Source organism: Sus scrofa, chromosome 15 (assembly GCF_000003025.6).
Source record: "Sus scrofa isolate TJ Tabasco breed Duroc chromosome 15, Sscrofa11.1, whole genome shotgun sequence".
Lineage (NCBI taxonomy): Eukaryota > Metazoa > Chordata > Mammalia > Artiodactyla > Suidae > Sus > Sus scrofa.
The window spans coordinates 64284895-64306084 of NC_010457.5; the positions used below are offsets into that span (position 1 = coordinate 64284895).

At 37.1% G+C, this 21190-nt stretch overlaps 1 protein-coding gene across 1 annotated transcript; it reads right to left on the minus strand.

Moving 5' to 3' along the window:
• On the minus strand, positions 1144–8376 carry ERMN (ermin). The gene is made up of 3 exons (XM_003359517.4): positions 7853–8376; positions 7134–7226; positions 1144–4195 (listed from the first exon to the last, which is right to left on the minus strand). Exons 1-3 carry the CDS (start codon positions 8091–8093, stop codon positions 3681–3683), a joined length of 849 nt encoding a protein of 282 aa, XP_003359565.1. The 5' UTR covers positions 8094–8376; the 3' UTR covers positions 1144–3680.

Genomic DNA, 21190 nt, shown 5'->3' on the forward strand with positions numbered 1-21190 from the left:
ATGTCTTATTTCTTCTCCTTCAAACAACTGCCCAAATGTTGCTAGTTTTATACATATTAGCCATAAGAAGTGGGCATCAAAACAACAGAAAGCAAAGGTTAAATTCGTGAATTTTGTCATTGATTGCCTGAACACATTTGGAGATTATGGAGTAGAAAGGAATTTGGAGTAAATTTGAATATTTTTAAGTACCTAGTGTTTTTTCCTCTGACCAATCAAATTTATTATAAAGAAGGGATTGAATATGTAATTTTAAGTTTCTGAGTAAAAATTCAAATTACTTTCCAAATTCATTTCCAAAAATCTTCCAAGCTGGCAGTTAACTACAAAACTCATTTGATTTTTGTAGTTTGCCATGTATGGGATGATTTCTGCTACTCCTTACTACCTGTGCCATTGTGTTTATGTTGATTGTATGGCTTATTCACTTTGGGTTCTTCATGAGCTGTATAGACATTTTGGTATTTATATTTATTACATTATTGTCTGATATTTTAATATTGTCAAATGTTTGCTATAGCTTTTGACGTTACTTTTTATAGCCCTCTTATTTTTATAGAGCAATGAAAGTTTTGGCTTTAAAAGAAGTAGTGTCTTTCTCATATGGTCAAATATTTCTTCTTTATGATATGCTGATATTTCATCTTTTTTCTGTAATTCTCTATTATTACTTATTTTTAATGTTTTTCCTATCATTTTGAAAAACTTAAGTGTCCGTTCTTCATTTGAAAATGAGCTAAAAGTACTACCCCAAATAAATATGTAGAAACAATTGCTATAAAAGTGTCAGCGTAGTTTACAGCAATGTATTATTATCTTAATGACTACAGATACATATATACACATATATATTCCATATATGTATATACATGTATTTTTTTTCAGGTTGTTGGAATTAAGATGCATCTATAACAATAGTACAGTTCCTGTAAAAAATATTTGAAATGTTTCATGAACATTATATATCTACACATCAGAAATTCTTTTCGCAACTTCATACATAATCATTTTAAGATCTTTTGAAATAAATAATGCAAATGAATCAAAACAAGGTGTTCTCTTGATTTCTGAAGCAGCATTTGATAGTTGCTGATATGCAAGGGTTCTTCTAAATTTTAAAAGTCAGCTGAAGAAAATAAAGTCTTGACAAAAACATAGACACAAGCTTTTATTGCGAGCCGGTCAAACACATATTTAAATTGTTAACAAGTAGGTAGAGTCTGATATATTCTGTGTCTTCAAAGGTAGCATTATATGAAAGGTAAGTTTTATACTGATAGGGAACTAGAACTGTTATTACTTCCTGTTCACTCAGCATCTAAAGAAAATAAAAAATAATGTAAGAAATATCAGCATTCTCACAATAAATCAATTCTCCTTCCTCCCAGGTACCAGAGTCCTTATTTCACCCCTAAATCTTCAATCATAAAAGTGGTCAGCCTTCGCATGTAGTTACCAATTTGTGTTCTTAATATGTCCCATATGCTTTTCAAATATGTTAAATGTCCTCCATACGATTTGAGCCAGTCCCTTGTCTTTTCTAGGTTACGAGGAATCAAACAACCATCTATCACTGTTATGTTCCTTATAGTCACTTAACTCTGTGATCTTAGTGTGAGATATCAGCCTAAGGCAATGGACACCAGTGCCAAATAATAGTTTTAGTGCTCTTTTGCAACTACATTGCCTCATCTGGGAGCATTAAGCATTTACTCATTACATGTAGCCTGAAATAGTCTCTGTTGACAAAAATCTTTCATAGTTGGTTAATCATCTGGTAAGAGCACAGAGCTAAAAGGACTATATTTTGGAGCCCAATAAGAACTAGTTGCTTGGCCATGCAAATGGCCACAGATCACCCACCTCACTCTGGGTCCTCAGGAATACTCCACCTCTGCTGGAATAATTCTGTTGATGGTAGGTTAGCAATATGGTCCTATCCCATGATGGCTAACACAATACTGTGCTTTGAAGTTAAGTAGAAAATTATAGTGGTCACCAGTAATCCAAAAAGAAAGTGGGTTGTCCAGATGGAAAGATTAAGAGGATCTAAATACACAGGTCATTGTCCTAGTACATCAATCTTCTACCTAAATTTATCAATAAAGACCTAATTTCTCTGGATTTATTCTGAAAATTTGCACTGTTGAGAATGTAATATATAGATTATATAGATTAAGCAAGACAGACTTTTATATGGTCAGATTTTGAATTATCTGTTTGAAAGAATAAAAGGAAAAAAGAATTCAAAGTTGAGTCTTGTGAACAGTAAATAATAGTACATGATACTATGGACATATATTATATGACAAGAAAGATTTAAGGAAAGTGCCTTTAGAATGTGTGGGATTTGTTACACATAAATAAGCAATAATCTGAGAAGGGCTATCCCAGAGTTTTTCATGAAATGAAAAATAAATAAACAAAGGGTTGAATAGTACAATGAAGACTGTATTACATTCAGACAATAAGGAATTGTCTCTTATTTTCAGGGCCAAAAAAATCTCTTTATCTGTGGTGACAGAAAGCTCAGGATAATATATATAGAAGCATGAAGTGAAAAATTATGGAACTATCTAAGAATATAAATATAGACTCTCCCTTTTCATAAATATTCAATACATTATTTGACACATTGATTTGAGTGAAGCTTCACAAGCACAATTTTAAGCATCTTGATTTGGGCTGAGGTCCAGTAAATTATATATTCCCAACAACCATCAGAGCTTTCTCACTAAAAATACACATTCACACTCTGCTTTGAAAATACTCTAAGATAATTATTTCCATTTTCATAGTAACTAGTACAGTTATGACTAGAGTTGTCTCAGGTTTCTAAGGAAAGAAAATTATTCTGAGATACTGTTAATAAGAGAAAGTGTAGTAATAGAGAGGGGTATTTTCTCAAAATTGTGCTAAAGCTGTCATTTTCATGTTTAATGACTTTAACTGTGCTAGACAAGATTTTATTTTCTGTCACGGGAATAAACTATCTGATATAACTCTTTAGTCTATTGCCCACCAATCTTCAAGTGCTTCCCTGTAGCAACCTCACAATGGATCTAATTCATCTTGAGAGCATTAAACCACCATTTAGTAAACAGAATTTTTCTGACTGACAATTGCTCAGCCCCTCAGGTGAGAAAATTCAGTGAATGGTAACACCTAGAAAAGCAGTCTATACAGAATTTCACTCTGTAAGGTGCCAAGAAAAACAACTTAAAATCTTTTTTGAAGATAATCAAAAAGGCAAAGCATTTTGGAAAGTTTATTGCCAGAGTCTATGAAACCACCTTTAAAAGAGAGATTCAATACCTGACTTTCTATCACCCTTAGTAGGCAGGAAGAAAGACATCATTTCCCAGCTTTGCTACGTTTAAAGCCAAACTTTTAAATGCCAGATTCCCCAGTGGTGCTGGCTGTTTAGTGCTTATCACACAAGGCTATATTAGTGAAGTTTTAACAAGCAAATGTCCAAGGGTGAATCAAGTTTTTTGATTTGAGGTTACCATACTGAATATTCTCTAGGGTTATTCCCACATTATTCTACAGTGAAACTGAGATTAAGCTTCCACTTATTTAAAGGGGATGATTCAAATAAGGCACACAAAGATTCATCTCAGGAAAATAGAATTAGCTTTTGCTTTAGTGGGCTTGATAACTTCTCAGTTCCAGTTAGCTTATAAATGCATCATAGACTCAAATTCATCAATTCTTTGCTTGGTGTTCCCCTTTCTGATTTTCCGATAGGATATCGTATTGTATCTTGAATAAGCATTTCTGGAGATATCACCCTTCTTTCCGAAGGGTGGCTGCTCATCAGGTGTGACAGGTTGGGAACTGGGGCTGCTCAGTGGAGAGTCCTCCCTTGCATGGCCTTCCTCTTTTAATTGAGAACCATCTTCATTTTTTTTCTTAAATTCGATCACTCGAACTTCATCTTCATCATCTTTGTAATCATCATCATCGTTATTAATTTCTTCATCCCAAACTTCTTGCTCATCATGCTTAGAACGGAACACATCAACTTGGCTAGGTTTCCGAAATCCTAACCATTCAATTTCAGTTGCCTGCTGAGCTTCATTCTTCAGATCCTCATTTTCTCTCTCTTCTAGAGGCTGCTCAGCAATCCTTTCCTTTTGTCTACTTATTTCCTGGTTACTGCTCCTCAAAGGAATCTTCTCCCACTGATGCCCTGTAGCAAAATCAATGGGTAGTTGAGATGTGCAGAGATTCCAAAATACCCAGATATTTTCCAAATTATATTTCTAGACTACCACTTTCTAACATTTTTTGGGGGGGATAGTTTTCTGTGGGCTACTAATATGTTTTACACCATAAAACAGGATACACCATCAAATTAGTGTGGACAAACACTGCATTAAACTCAGTTAAGTATACTTCTTCAGAATTTATCCAAGCCTTTAAAGTGTGACTAAGTACTAGCATCCAAGTAAGACAGCAATGAAACCTCATTGGACTGTGGAACTTTCTTGTTGTGTACAGATGGAATTCTCTGAAACATAGTTTAAAATATTCTCTCTAGCCTGTCATGGCTGGATATGTGACTATACTAAAAAAAATATTTGAACCTATCTCCTATTACCACACACACACACACACAGCCACTGATTTCTAGAGAGCTAAGATTTAAAAATCATATTGAGGCCATATTATCATAGTGCTAATTTAGCCTATTGTTTTAGGTCCTATTGATGACTAATTGACACACACACACACGCACACCCCTCAAGGAAAATTAAGAAAATATCTCACCGTATAAAAAGGCTTTCTTCCAATAGTAAAATCAATGACTGCCATGACTGGTCACACTTTGAGTAGCAAATTCTGCATCTACCACCACGTTTCTTAGAGTTGTCCTTAAGTACCCACGTAGTGGAGAAACAGGGAACCACCAATGATCAAGAGTCATGTGCTTGGCTAACGGAGGCACCAAGTCCACCAAAGGACACACAACTAGTTTGAGATTGGCCACTGCTTTCTAGTGAGCTAAGATTTAAAAATCGTATTGAGGCCATGTTATCACAGTGCTAACTTAGCCTATTGTTTTAGATAGGTCCTACTGATGACTAATTGACACAAGCTATTTGGTACTATGAAGTGACTTTTAAAAGGCTCATTTACTTCACGGCAAATTTCACTTTTCAAACCGATTATATCAGCATACCCTCAATCATATTTATTGAGCATGCAAAAATGAGTTAATAACAAGAGAGTAGAGGTTGTTTTCAGAGCTTTCACCCCTAAAGGACTTCTGTGGGACACTTCAGCCTGCAGTGTACATGATTCGGGATTGTGTTTGCTATTCCCTCTCAATACCACAGCAGTCTTTAAATACAGTGACAGGTACCCTTCCTCTTTGCCCTTCCCCTCCACAACTTCCTATTTGCACTGAAAGATGTTGAGTCCATGTCCATCAAAGATTTTTAATTCTCTTTTCATTCTGTTTCAGCTGTAGGAATCAGATTGCAAACTTACACAAAGAGATAGAAGTGAGGATGGGTTATCACTCCTCATTAGCTGTACACAGCGCCTCTCAGGCCACTGGCATCCAATCAGTGTTCTTTACATAATAAATACACATTAGAATGTTTGCTATAATCTTAAGCTTTGTTTTGTTTTCCTTTTTCTTTCTGCAAGAACCAAAGAGACTTATTTTTTTTTTCTCATATTCCTCACTCAGGCATGGAGTTGTCATGCATGAAATTACTTCTTGACTTTGTAGTTTTTTCTCAATATTTTTAGCTTCTTCCTCTTTTTTCAACTCATAAGTATTCTTTTTGGAGATATTATAGCTGTTTGCCATTGTGAAAATAACAGAAACTAAAATGTGTCCTTCTATCCTACAGGAGAAACATGTTTCACCAAACACAAAAGGATTCATGCAGGGAAAGATTCATCCTGAGACCATCCACTTTAAAAATCCAGACTGCTTTTATTCTTTATTTAATAAAAATGAAGATCCTAGAAATTCTTGCCTCCAGTGGACTTCTTGGTCAGAAATTTGAAAGGGGCTCTAAAAGAAAGGTTGCGATCCCTGCATCTGAGAGTTTGCTTGCTCACTGGCAGCAGAAGCATTGGGGCAAAGAGGTTATTTCATTCATTTCATGGGATTTAGGTCTTATAGACTATCTGAGATAATGTAAGGGCTTGACAATGACTGTTGCTTACTACATTCTTCCGCAAGTGACTACACAGTGGACCACTATATGTAATCAGCAAACAGTTGGAGAGGTGTCCAGGCAAAGTGGACAAATACAGGACACTGTCAATCACCTCCATGTCCTCCTTGGCATCTACTATTTTATTTGATGTTCCAATATTTCAAAAAATAATCTCTTCAATGTTTTTCCTGTTAAGGTCTAACTAAGCTAAATGACTAAAGTCTACCAAGCTGGCTTCAATTTTGAGATAAGATATTTATGGCTGCAAGAAAGAAAGGGATGATTAATTAATAGATTTTTATCTTTCACTTTATTTGGAAATTGTTTGAATGTGGATGTCTCCTTAGAGGTCTAAAAGATTTTGTGTCTCTTAGACTCTTGAGTTTATTTGAAAAATAATACAATCACTTAAAAAGCTCGTTCTTTTTATTCTCCCATTTTCTAAAAGAACGTAATTGAAATTAACTCCATCACCTGGAAGATTTCCTTGAAAAGAATGAGGTAACCATCTTATACTTATGTCAGAGACCTAGAATTTTTCTATAGATCAAATAAATTTATAAGATGATTTAAACTTATAGGCCAATGGTAAACTTTTAGGATAATCACATTTTTGAAACATTTAAACATTGTGCTTGACAGTAAGTCAAAAGGAAAGGTTGATTTAGTGGACTAACTTAATAAGCTGCAGATATCATATTGTCAGGTCAAAGCGTGCCAATCAGTTATACTGATCCATACAGTCTCAGTTTTTAAGAGTCTGAATGCTTTCTAAGGTGGAACCACAGATAAGTCCAGACTCCCTTATCTGCCTATAGCAGCTTTGAGCTTTTGAAGGCATTGCCTGGATTGCTTTTTCAATACCACACTCAAGCAACATCCCATGCAAAAACTGTCTTCCACATTCAGTCACACAATTTTCGTATAAAAAATGGATGTTCCTCTTACCTCCCCTGAATGTCATTTCATCAACACTTGTTTCTTGGAGAGAGAGATCTGTGATAGCCTTACGAACAATATAGAGATTCTCTTCTGGTTTTTCTGGGGGAAAAAGAACCCAAAAATTTAATATTTTAATGTTTAAGTAGGTAAAGGTAAATATATGACCAATTTAGACTCTAACTAGGTAGATGCCTTTGATTTTTAATTGTGATCACTAAAAATAACTATTTCACTCTTAAAATTCATTTCTTCATTGATTCCTTTTATTTGTAAACTTAATGAGAACCTCCATTTAATGTCTACATAAGACATTTGCAGGTGTATTTAGAATAAAAAGTTGAATTTATGATTTCCCTTTGATCAAATAATAATGGAGGTGTCCATACAACAATGAATAAAAGTAGTTAACATTTCACCCACACAGTAATTTTGACAATTCTCCACATTAGGACTATTATTCTTCCTTCTTCCAATGAGAAAACTAAGGCTTCAGAAGGCCAGGAAAGTTGTCTAGGATCACGGAGTTATCAAACAAATAAGCCTGGATTTGACCCAGGGCAGAAATTTAGTCCTTATGCTATGCAGCTCCCACAGAATAAGGGGCCACATTTGGGCAGGATGAGAGTGGGAGGACATGAAGATTATTGCTGTCATAACAGTTTGTCCAAAGTTTCCCGAGTTTACAGGTCAAATCCAGCAATTTAGAGAAAAGAAAAATGCTTTACCTTTTAGAATCTTCTCATCCATGGGTGAGTTGAGCTGTATATTCCCTTGTAATTTTTCACTTTGCTCCGGATTTCCTTCTGGGGGTACATTTTCAAGCCTAGGTTCTACCCTGCAGTATGGTGGGGTGCCATCCACGTCACTGGCTTCCTCAGGGATTTCAGCGAATTTTTGTTGACCATTTTCAGGGGGTGCATCCCCATTACACTCAACCCGACTGAATGTCACTGGAATGTCTGTCATGATGTACAGCTGAGTCCGACTTGGAGGGAGCTTTGGGCAAGATCTTTGATATGTTCTCTTGCCTTCAAATCCTATAGTTCCAAAGCTTACTCTAGGAACACAAATTATTTACTTTAGTACATCATAGCAAGCTCCTTTACCTAAAGCTGTCAAGATAGAGCTTTGAACAAAAGTAATTGAATTTGTCAGACTTGCCACAACTCATGAGCAAGAATCTGGCCAATCACCATCTTCTTTGTTGCTTAGCAGTCTCCGCAGCAGAATTAATGGCAACCTTTTGATTTACATAAACAAACAATCTGAGGCAATCAGGCTTTTGTGTCAGCATGTGGAGGGGGACTTTCAGCTTGTCAGTCCCCCTTTGGGAACAGAGATTTTTGTCCCTTTTATAATGGCCCTTTGTCATTTTCCTTGTAACAGGAGCCACAATTGTTCCACAGCTTTAATCCAGAGAGAATGACCACCTTGAGGCATATTAGTTCTGTGTAACCAGCTTAACATTTCCAAACAGATTTTGTTCAAGTAAGACCTCGGCTATTTTGTAAAGGACAATGGCATCGTTTCTTATTTATTAAAGAATAAAAACAGCTTATCAAAAAACTGTAAACAGGACAACTTTATCGTAAGTGGCTCTGGCAGCAGATTCCATGGTATGCCTTCAGGAACCCAGGAACGTAGATGTAAGAAAAAACAAACAGAAATTCTGCCATCTTTTTGCTAATACCAAACGTTTTACATTTCAGTCATTCACTTGGTCTATAGCTCCTTCTATTGTAGCTCTACCCATCCTGTAAAACCCTAACATAATTGCCTTCATGGAATTTCACTTTTCCTCAGTCAGAATCATTTTCAATATTCCCTGTGGATGCTGCATGATGCTGGTAAAATTATACAGCACCAACACTGTCTGCCTTTGGGGGAAACAGGTGATTATGCAAAACATCTGCCACCTACCACTCCTTCCTTCTTAAAGTAAGACATGAATTCTTTTTCCTTGTTGAATCTCATCTACTGCAAAATGATTTCAGAGCCTTTGCCTGCACTGCTCCCTCAGCTTGCAATGCCGTTCTTTTTTCCTCAAGGCCAAACGCCTGGTCTAACCAGCAACCCTAAGTTTTCAGCTCTTAAGCTGAAATACCATTTCTTTAGTGACTCTTTCCCTGACCCACAGAATTAGAGTGGAACTCCTGTTATTCACTGTCTTCGTCCTTCAAAGTGCTCTTCACAGTTGTGATTAATAAGTAATTGAACAATTATCTGCTTAATGTCTCTTTCACCAGCTAGAATCTAAGCTTTCTCCAGGCAGGGACCATAGTTAACTGGCTTATGTGTGACCCCAGCATGTAGCATCTGCCTTAAAATAAGTAGGTACTCAATAAAGGAGAAAAAACAAAAAAACAAAAACACTGTTAAATAAATGAATACATGTTACTCCCTAGAGAATACACAGGTTTTTTTTGTTTGTTTGTTTCAGGCCAAACCCACGGCATATGGAAGTTCCCAGGCTAGGGGTTGAATCTGAGCTGTAACAGCTAGCCTACGCTACAGCCACAGCAATGTGGGATTTTGAGCCGTGTCTCCGACCTACACCATGCTTAAGGCAATGCTGGATCCTTAACCCACTGGGTGAGGCCAGGGATCAAATCCTCATCCTCATGAAAGCTAGTTGTGTATGTTACCACTGAGCCACACGGGAACTCCTAATAGTTTTTTCTAAAAGGAAGACGAGTAAAGGTTGAAGAGTAAGTGCCCATTTACCACCTTTAAAACCGTGTTGAGGGCTGAGCCCATTAGGGTATGACAAAGACAAGGCACGCTGGTCTCACCCACTTCTCCCATGTATTTGGAGGACACCTCTACAATCCTAGAACCCTCTCCCTGTCATCACAGTGCTTCTGTACCCAGCACACTGATTGTTTTTTTTTTCCTGTATGGGAGGAAAATTAGTTACCCTCCACCCTCCAAGTTCTTATCTGAGATCCCTGTAATAAGGCAGATTAACAAGAAGAGAAAGGGGAATAGAAGTTAATTGTCATGTTCAAAGATAAATTGAGGCATAGTTAAAGTGTTAAGAGGCTTTTTTTGAGCAAAAATCTACTCCATTCCAACTGGAAATTGTTGAAGCTCTCCATGGGACAGAATATGGGGGAGAAAGTTTTATAAAGAAAAGGCAAAAGCAAAGTAAGGGAATTAGTGATACAGCTTAAAGTCTAGTCAGGAGGTTGTGACTGGTTATCTTTAGTGTTTTGATTGTGTAACTGTGAGGCATTTACAGGCTTTGATTTTGGTTTGCTTACATAGGCCATCAGGCATCAGAGCCACATTAGTCCAATGGTATCCTTGTTAAACTAATTTAATAACATATGCTTTCTGTATTCAGGGGAGAGACCCAGGGAAACTAACTCCCTAAGATGATGTAAGACACACCCTTAAATATCATCTCCAACTAAAGACAGAAAGTGAGGTGTGTGCTAGGAGAGGAGTGGGAAGGTTAGTTAGAGGTTTCCAGGTAAAGCACAGTAAAAAAGAGGTTTTATTATGCAGATTTTTGGGGCACCTTCTCCACTGACAAGATTCTGTTATGATTTAGAGTCATCCTTCCTTTCCTTGTCTAGAGAGGGAAACACCCTTACAAATGGAGAGCTCCTTTATAAATGTCAATGTCCCTTACAAAAGGTAAATTTCTCTTTTCTGAGCTTCTCCAGTATCTATTTTTTCTCAAAAATAATTAGCTCAAAATATCCTTATAGCAAAGAGACATATGTCAGGGTAGCATATTCTGCTGTTCTTCATTTGTTCATTGTTAATTTTTTTTAAACCAACCCTCATATAACATTTATTACGTCAAGCACTACTCAAATGCTTCACAAACAGTAATACATTTGATCTTCAGAACAACCCTGTCAGGTAGGTGCTATGATTAACTTCCTTTTACAGAATAGAAAAATGAAGCACAGAGAGATGAAGAAACTTGCTTAAGGTCACACAGCTAGTACAATACTGTTGTTGACTTTGCCACTTAGATGAAGCCAAGCACTATCTCTGGTCTGGGTGCTGATGTTTCCTTAAGCCAAAGAACCTGTTGGGCTCCAGCCTGAGGAATTAACCACCTAAGCAGCAGAAGTTGTTTTTGCCAGGAAGGGGCACCAGAGGGCCTGATGTGATATCCAGGCCTTCCTAAGACAGACACCTGAGCTGCTAAGGACAGGGTTGGAAGGGTCATGGAGTTTCCTCCCTCCCAGCCTATGCTGGGATTTTCCTCCCAGGAATAATAGGGCTATTCACTTAATTCAGAAATTAGAACCAGAGTTCCCATCATGGTTCAGCGGAAAGAAATCCGACTAGTATCCATGAGGATGCAGGTTCAATCCCTGGCCTCCCTTAGTGTGTCAGAAATCCAGCGTTGCCCTGAGCTGTGGTGTAGGCCACAGATGCAGCTTAGCCCTTCATTGCTGAGGCTGTGGTGTAGGCCAGCAGCTGTAGCTCTGATTGGACCCTTAACCTGGGAACTTCCATATGCCTTGAGTGTGGCCCTAAAAAAAGGCTAAAAAGAAAATCAGAGCCTGGAGCTTCAGGGCCAGGTTGGTACACCTCCACTAATTTAGAGTTAGAACAGCCCAGATTTAGGACAAGAAAAAATATTGGGGAGTATCAGATCAGGGGGACAAAAAGCCTAAGTCCAAGCCTAGGGACACATGGGCACATGGGAATCTCACATGGGACTGTGAGATTCTTAAGGGCAAGAAGCAGTACTAATTCAAGTGAATGTCCAGCAATAAACATAAAATGTCTCCCTCGAGAATGCCAGGCACTTCAATTCAGGGACAGCAACTTATACCTACATTTAGCTTTTATGGGGATTAAAATCAGTGGTAGTAGGGGGAGGGGAAATTATCTTTTTTTTTTCCCCCTAATGTCTTGCTTTAACAGGTTGGTTTTTCTTTCTTTCTTTTTTCTTTCTTTTTTTTTTTTTTTTTTTTTTGGCATTAGAATTATTTCAGACTTAAAAAGATAGAAAAATGATCCGGAGTTCGGTCAGCCTTGGCTAACTAGCATGTTCACTTTTATAAAAAGTATTTTAATGTTGTTTTACAGAATAATGGAGAACAGGTACAATGATTTGTTACATGTATTAGTTTTCCTACAAGTAGATGGTAACACAAGAAACATTTAGCTCCAAGATGAGTCTATCTAAACACAAAATAAAGCATATAGTATTTTATCCATAAAGAGGTATGTTGTCACCCATTGTCTGTAACAAGCTATGATTTGTAATGTATGTTAGAACTTGCACTAACAATCCTTAATTCAAATAGTAGTGCATAATCATCACTGTATGAAACATGAATTTTTTTTTAAGAGAATTTACTGGAGTATTAATCTTTTTCCCTAGTTACTACTCTTTCTTTCCTTTTCTTTCCATCCTTTTCTTTTTCTTTCTTTCTTTCTTTCCCTGTTTTTTTTTTTGTTTTGTTTTGTTTTTTTTTTTTTTTTTTTTTTAATGGCTGCCCCTGCAGCATATGGAAGTTCCTGGGAAAAGTTCCAGGGGTCAAACTGGAGCTTCAGCTTCAGCTTCAGCTATGCAGCAGTTTGTAGCAACACCTGATCCTTAACCCACCAAACGAGGCCAGGGATAAAATGCACATCCTCACAGAGAAAATATTAGGTCCTTAACCTGCTGAGCCACAACAGGAAATCTGCTCGTCATTATTTTTAATGGTAAAGGATATCATATAAATGTAATCATGATCAAATTTCTAACAAAATATGATAATGAAAGAATTTTCTTTTTTTTAATGCAATGTAAATTTTTGCTTCATTTCTTTGGTTGAAATCCAACTTATATCAGAAACATTAGTACAAAATTATTTAAAATAGACTGACTCTCTTTTGAGAGAGAAAAAAGGGAACTGTTATTAATAATGAAGAATCCTGGACAGACAGGGTATGTGGTCACTTTACTGAAGTAATACATGACACTTTGTCGAGGCATAGACCCTCACTGGCCACTTTGAAAATATGTTTAGTAAGATTACATAGACATTCATGGTGCTAAAATGTCAGAATTAAATGTGGCAGTAATATTAGAAAATAATCAAAATTGAAAACATTATTTTATCTATGATAATGAAAGAATTTTCACATGGGGAGGTAATAAGTAACAAAATAACATTATATTAACATCCACATTTCCCCTGTCATATGCCAAATGATAATGTTAAGGTTATATTAGGTCCAGAAACAAGATTTGGGGAAGAGTCATAAAATCCTGACCTTTAATAATATGTGAAAAGCTAAGCCACAAGTTAATGATATAGCTAAAATATGGCTAGTGAGTACTGACTGAAAACATGGAACGGATTTTAGAGATCATTTTTTTAACCTGGGAGATTGAAACAAATTCTTACACAAATAGAAATTAACATTGTTGGGACATGGGTGTTATGTCAATCATGATTGAAACAGAAAGACAGAACCTATAAGGGATGGATAGGTGTATCTACATTTCCTTTCTTTCTTTCTTTCTTTCTTTCTTTCTTTCTTTCTTTCTTTCTTTCTTTCTTTCTTTCTTTCTTTCTTTCTTTCTCTCTTTCTTTTTCTTTCTATTTCTTAATTTCTTTCTGTTTCTCTCTCTCTCCATCCATCCATATATTGAAGAGATTTAATTCTATGCAGTTCTGGGTGCTGCTGAAGCTGTCTCTGTAAGTCTGTGGTGGAGTCTGGCTCAGGAGCTTGAAGTCTTCAGGGCAGGAAGCAGGACGTAAAGAGCAAGAACAAGGAGCAGACACAAGGGCAAGATGGAACACTTTGCCTCTGACATTAGTGGTGGGCATGGGTGTAAGCTGGTCCTCTGGCCATGGCCCTGGAATCAAAGAAGCTGAAGGAATAAATAAAGGAAGCTGAAGCCCTTGCTGCCCAGGGGTGCCCCAGGTAACAGGTGGATGGGCCAGAGTGGGTGTGAACTACAGAGAGTGGTGGCTTCAGTGCTGCCCTACCTGAACAACATTAGACTGCCTCTTTTGGCCTACCCTTCTTTTTCTAGAATCATATAGGAAAAATAATACTGGAAAATGAAATTTAGACTGGTCAAGTTGACACCAAACAACACCTTCATGATGGTTTTTCAACATCTTTCTGAACCAGTGTGGCCCCACAGGCAATCTTTCAGTGCCAAGTCCTACTAATAACCCTCAGAATCTGCTAGAGAGGATAGAGTAACGTGTCAAGGGAATATGAGAACCTGAGCAGCCCTGAGGTGCCAGCATAACCTGATTGAGTCACTTAAGGGAATAACATTCAAAATTGAAGGCATAGCCCAGCTAAAGTGAACTCTTACAGAAACATGAAATATGAAATATTGTAACATAATAAAGTCAGTCAGTAATCATATATCTCACTAATTGCCTGCCACTTTGTATAAATTAGATTATGTTAATCATCTCATGCCATCTTTGTACCTTATGTTTAAGAGTAGTGTGAAGCAACAGCTGTCATTTGGGCAATATAAGATCTTGAAGTAAAAGAAAGTTTCTTCCAGGCAGCCAAGAGTGAAGTTCATGGGTAGCACGTGAGTTTTAAGAATTTAATGTAACAGAATTGGACAACTCAACTGTATCATACTAGGAATGTGCTTTCCAACCTTGGAGGTGGGTCAGGTTAGAAGGGGATCATCAATCATCTCTCTAAAGACAAAGCTTTTCTTGTACCCCAGGAAAGGTATAGCTTTCTGCAAACCTAGAATCTGGGGACTTGAGTGAGTCACTAAATACATTTTTTTTTTATATATATAAATACGGGAAGAAACAGTCTGGGAATTTGATGGGGATTAGAGGAAATTGTATCCCTGAACAAAGAAGCAACAACATAAATCCCTGTGGTCAAGCAGGCAGAGTAGGGTAGGGAAGGAGAGAATTAACCAAGAATTAAGAGGATCCCTCAGATAGAAGGCAAATGAGCATTATGGTCAGCGACCCCTGGAGTGATCAAGAGAAGGGACTCAGGCATCAAATGATGTGGCATGAAATCCTAGCTCTACTGTTTTGTGACCCTGGGCCATAGTACAAATCAGATGTGTTTGGGTGGCAGATTACAGAAACTCAAGTCAAAGAATCTTAATCTGTGAAAATAACAGATCATTTTACTACAAAGTCCAGAGTTGGCTTTGTGCTTGTTTGGATCTGAGGATTTAAACAATGTCACAGGTAACCTTTCTCTCTCAAATCCAAGGAAGGTGATGATTAGGAGGTACTCAGGTAACCCATTTTTGAGGTTCCATAAGATCTCCAGCTGAGTGTGAATGATGACCCCCACCCCACAAAGGTCTGCATACCCTGTGAATTGTTACAAGACCAAAGGGACTCTGCAGGTGCGATTAAATTAAGGCTCTTGCTATAAAGAGATTATCCTAGATGATCAGATTAAATCCAATGTAATAATCACAAGGGCCCTGATAAAAGAGAGGCAAGAAAGTGTAGGGGATGTGACAGGAAAGCAAATGGTTGGAGAGATACAAGGAAGGGATCATGAGCTAAAAAACGAGGACGTGGACCATTTCTAAAAGCTGGAAAGTGCAAAGAAATGGATTCTCCCTCAAAGTCTCTGAATGAAAAGCAACCCTGCCAGCACCTTGATTTTAGACTTCCATCATCCAGAACTGAGAGGAAATAGAGTTGTGCTATTTGATGCTATTAAATTTTGATAATTTTTTACAGCAGCAATAAGAAATTAAAACACTGATTTTTTGTTTGTTTGTTTCTCTGTCTTATTTTCTTCGACTGGCTAAGGGCAGAAAAGTCAGCTTTTCCAACTCTTTATGAGATACTTATTTTTGAATCTCAGTTAACTTGGATGACTCCATCCTGGCTGAAAAACCTCTCATACCCTCAAAATAAGCTTATATTTTTCTTCTCTCTCATCTGTCCATCAGTACATGTTTGACTGAAACTTGTAGCAGTTTACTAAAAATTGTAAGAAAATAACAAACTCTCTGGGATTCTGATATTTTTCTATCAAGTCTACTCAAAATTCAGTCTTTAGTAGGAAATGGTTTGAATGAAGAGTCAAGAGGATAGCTTGCTATAGCAAGCTGACCCAGGATGGTCAGCTTCACAATCAGGAATAAGAGAATTCTCACTGTTTCTCATGGCTTCTCCAGTGGCCCACGTCAATCTTTTAAGTTCTATAATTTACAATTCACTCTTGCTGTCATTTCTTTGATATATAATATTTCACCGGTTGAAACTGAGATTCAATTCAAAACAAGTTTCACAGAAATAAGAATTATTCTGTCTTCCAGAAAGTTTCATATTCTCTTGCTCTCTCTCTTTCTCTCTCTCATTATTCTACTTTCCTCTATACTGGCTTTTTTGCCATAGCAAATATTCCTCTGGTAACCATAAGCTTATAATGTGAAAGATGGGAACATGCCTTGTCTTCCCCATCAATTCCAGCCTAAGTCCTTGGGATGTCCTCACTGGACCACTTTGGAATAAGGATTAATTCCTTAGCCAGTGTCCACTCCTGCACAGAAAAATGGGCATAGACAATGACAAAGATTATAGGACAAGAAAACCCCAGACAGCAGCAGATGCCTAACCTTTGAAGAGGGTAGATTCCTTTTTTCTTTTTCTTTCTTTCTTTCTTTCTTTTTTTTTTTTTTTTTTTTTGTTTTTTTTTTTTTTTTTTTTTTTTTTTTTTTTTTTTTGCTTTTAAGACTGCACTTGCAGCATATGGAAGTTCTCAGGCTAGGGGTTGAATCAGAGCTACAGCTATCAGCCTACACCACAGCCATGCAATGCCAGATCCGAGTGGCATCTGTGACCTACACCACAGCTCAAGGCAATGTCAGATTCTTAATGCACTAAGTGAGGCCAGGGATCAAAGCCACAACCTCGAGGATCCTAATTGGGTGGTTAACTGCTGAGCCATGAAGGCAACTCCTAAAGGGTAGATTCTAGTATGATGTTCCTTGTAGAATTGTTATAAAAACTAAATGAGTTAATCTAGGGAAACTGCCTAGCACAGTGTGGCATAGTGAGTATTCATTCACATTTATTTTTTACTGTTTTACTCTTACTTAGTTATATTGCTATTATTATGAGTACTAGCTACAGCCTTGGAAAAGTCACTTAACATGCCTAAGCCCATGGCTCATATGACACACCCCTGATCACATGACAATGAAAAGTAAGCTGGTGGGTACAAGATGCCTAGCACAGGGCTGGAACATGGGAGAGAGCCATGAAGAGTAGATATCATTTGTATTATTACTGAGAAAGAAGGAACAGGACCACAACTATCTCATCTACATATTCATGGATTTTTTACAAGCCAAACTCTGAAATTTGACTTCTGAGATAAGTAGAATTAGATCACTGAAAGGCTATTTTTTGCTCAGTAGAGGCAATATGGGGGCTTTTCCTGAGACTGAGACACATACATAGAGTTTAGACCTAATGTGGTTTCAATGCTGTCCCTTCCTGTAGTGCCTGAGAAAACTTCACTGACACCCTTTTGGATGGTTTGTTGTAGGGGGTCCTTGCAAACAGTTCCACCTAAAAACGCACTGTTTGTGAGTACCATAGCTTCATACTTCCTATCTTGAATTGGGATTAAAATGCAAGTACCAGCCTATGGCCACTACACAAACCCCAGTGCACTGACTTGGTGGGTACCAGCCTATGGCCACTACACAAACTCTAGTGCATTGACAGTCCATGTATGTTAGTTAGATAGAAATGGAATTTGGGCAGGTGTTTATAAAACCACAGAAAGAGAATTTCTAACAGTATATACATACACACGCTTTGGTAGTTTGAAAGCATTTTAGAATCCTCTTGGGGAAGCAGAGCAGTATGAAAGTCATATCACTGTCAGCAGCAGCCTGCCTGAACTATTTTGAATGTCACCAGGAGTTTAAGGCAACATGTTGTTTTTTCAGAAGAGAAGGGCACCATAATAATTAAACACATTTTTCCTTCAGGAAAAAAAGGAAAAAAAAATAAACAAGTCATCTCTGCTTTTGTACAAAGGTGATAGTGATGGGACCGTGGACAAATATAATCTCTCTTAAGATGCCTCTGGTAATTTAGCTCAGAAGACTCAGGAAAAATTCACACACTCTCAAGGCATGAAATACATCTGCAGAGAGATTAGAATTTCTTGTAAAACCTCTGAGTTGAATCCAAAGGAGGAACACTGGACAGATGTAGAGCTTCTCCCGACTTTTAGATGCAGAGAGCAATGATTTGAAAGCTCTATTTATTGATTAGCTTATTTACCCACCAACATTTGAAGCCAGACATGAAATGCACTCCAGGAACCATTCAACTCAAAGAAACATGGGAGAAGTACAGTAATCTCATTCTGTGGGGTCTATACAAAGTATACGCAGGTTCTTAGAATTGTTGCCATAGAGAATTGTAGTAGTCTTTTTTTTTTTTAAATTGAAGTATAGTTGATTTACAATGTTATGTTAATTTCTGCTGTACATCAAAGCAATTCAGATGTATATATATATTACATTTATATATAATATGTATATCCCAAACTCTACTAATATACTAATCCCAAACTCTCAGTCCATCCCTCTCCCCAACTCCCCCTTGGCAGCCACAAGTCTGTTCTCTATGTCTATGAATCTGTTTCTGTTTTGTAGATAAGCTTATTTGTGTCATAGTTTAGATTCCAAATATAAGTGATATCGTAAGGTATTTGTCTTTATCTTTCTGACTTACTTCACTTAGTATGATTATCTCTAGGTCCATCTTTATTGCTACAAATGACATTATTTCATTATTTTTGTGGCTGAGTAGTATTCCATTACATACACAACATATCTTTTATATGGCTGAGTAGTATGCTGTTATATATATTCCATATATATATATTATATATATATTCCAGTATTCCATATATATTCATTTTTATACATATATAGTATTCTGTTATATATATTCCATATATATTCCTATATATATTATTTCATATGTGTGTGTGTATATATATATGTATTTAACATGACATATTTTTTATTGATAAGTAATAGTCTTCTAACTGCTCTCCCACCTCCAGTTTCTAATCCTCTATCTCCTACCTCCAAGTGATAATATTGATACATTGTCTGATTCACAGTAATAAAAAATGAATTTTTAAAAGTCTCTATTTTCCAATCATACACACACACACACACACACACACACTCACTCTCTCACACATAAATTCAGCCGTTGCTTGTCATATTAAATACCAGCTCCTTATAACTCAATAAGCTTATTTTCAGATCAATCATGCAAAATTGCCCCATTCCTTTTACTACCCTTGCCTCAAAAAAGTATTGCATGTTACCAAATGTGACTCCCATTTCCATGCCTTAGCTTATTATTTCCCCCACTTCTGGAATGCCTGCCTTCTCACATCCCCTGGTATCCCCTCATTCTCTTTACAAAAGCCAGAACCAGCTTTCATGGCCCATCTCACACATGACATCCTCTACAGAGAATTTTGTGACCCTTTTCCCCAGAGGCTCTACTTGTACTTTTTTGTGAGCCCCCTTAACGATTCATCTTATTTTGTTTTAATAACACCTCATTATTTTGCCTTGCATTGTTATTGGCACAGTTGCCTTGTCTCACTACCAGAAACATTTATATTGTAACTGAAAGACTTCAATTTCAAGCTCAGTTCTGGCACTGAAAAGCTAGGTGAATCTAGGCAAATTACTTAGTTTTCAGAGCTTCAGAACATCTGGAGAATGCCTACTTCATGGAGTTTTTGAGAAGATTAAATTACATGACAAAATATATGTGGATCACCTGGCACTGTGCCTGACACATACTGAGAGTTGAAGAATAGTAACAGTGCTATTTATTAACATATTTTCAGATCCTTGCAGGCATTGCGTGACTCATTTCTGTTCTTCCTTAGGGGCAAGCAGGTTCATGGTCTAGTTTATATACGAATGCTTTGAGATGGCAATAGAGCTTTCTGGCATTACAATGTTACAGCAAAATTCATTTTAATACCACCACATTTTTTTCCTTCTTTTATAAACCTGTTTTTACCTATTAAAATTAAGTATTAGGGGTTCAGGATCTAAGAGTTGGGTTTTCTATGGTTTAAGATTGTGACGTGGCTTTAGAAGGCGCCACCTACTGGTAAATAGGTAGAGTTTAAGTTAGAAAATGAATTAATAGAGCTCCATTGTACAACAGAAGACCTTTCTCACAAGATTCTGATCTTCATCCTCCTGGCTGTTCACTGGACAGATTGTCTCAGTAAAATACCCATTGGCTAATACAATCTTCCTTCCAGCTCTAAGTTGGAGGTGAATCTTCTGGGTCAGATTTCCCAGAGCAGAAAGACTCAGCAGAAGGAGGAGCATGTACTCAGGATGTGATTTGTGTGACATTTTTAGGAACCCTAGGTTCTGATCAGGTAGACCCTCATCCCATCCCCAAAGTACTCCCTCACTTGGAGCTCTTGGGCAATTATTTAACCCACAAGAGATCCAATTCCAGATCTGAAAAAAACTGAGGTCATGATAGAACCTGCCCTCAGAGGCCTCTTCTAGGGTTTTAATGAGGTCCTAACAAGAGATCTCAGTGACTAGTATCTAACATCTACTCTGGAGATGGCCTGTTGCCATGATTCAGCAAAAAAAAAAAAAAAAAAAAAAAAAAAAAGGCTATGCTTGCATTACTCAGTCATCTTGAATATTCAGTTTGCCTCAGAATATTGTGGACATTTCACTTAAACCCAAGTTTCTAGATTGTATCCTCAGATATTCTGACATGGTTCAGGACCAGAGTAGGTGCTATAAACAAGCACCTGAAAAAAAAAGTAAATAGCAGTAACTCTTGGAGGGAAAAAAATTTTCATTATTCATATTACTTAAGAACTTAAAGACTCAGAACAAATATACTTCTGGAAATGACAGAAACAATAAAAAATAACAATAGTAATGAAAAACCAATACACTCTAGCACTTATAATGCACCAAGATTGGTCAATGAGCTTTTAATATAATAGTCCTTTAATCTTTGCAATTATTGAGATAGGTATTCTTGTGGTTACCATTTTACAGAAGAGGAAACTGA

Coding starts and splice junctions, on each gene's coding strand:
- ERMN (XM_003359517.4), bottom strand. CDS start 8,093: ATGACAGACATTCCAGTGACATTCAGTCGGGTTGAGTGTAATGGGGAT. Junction 7,227..7,852: donor GGATGAGAAGATTCTAAAAG/GTAAAGCATTTT, acceptor TTTTTCCCCCAG/AAAAACCAGAAGAGAATCTC. Junction 4,196..7,133: donor TGAAATGACATTCAGGGGAG/GTAAGAGGAACA, acceptor ATTTTGCTACAG/GGCATCAGTGGGAGAAGATT.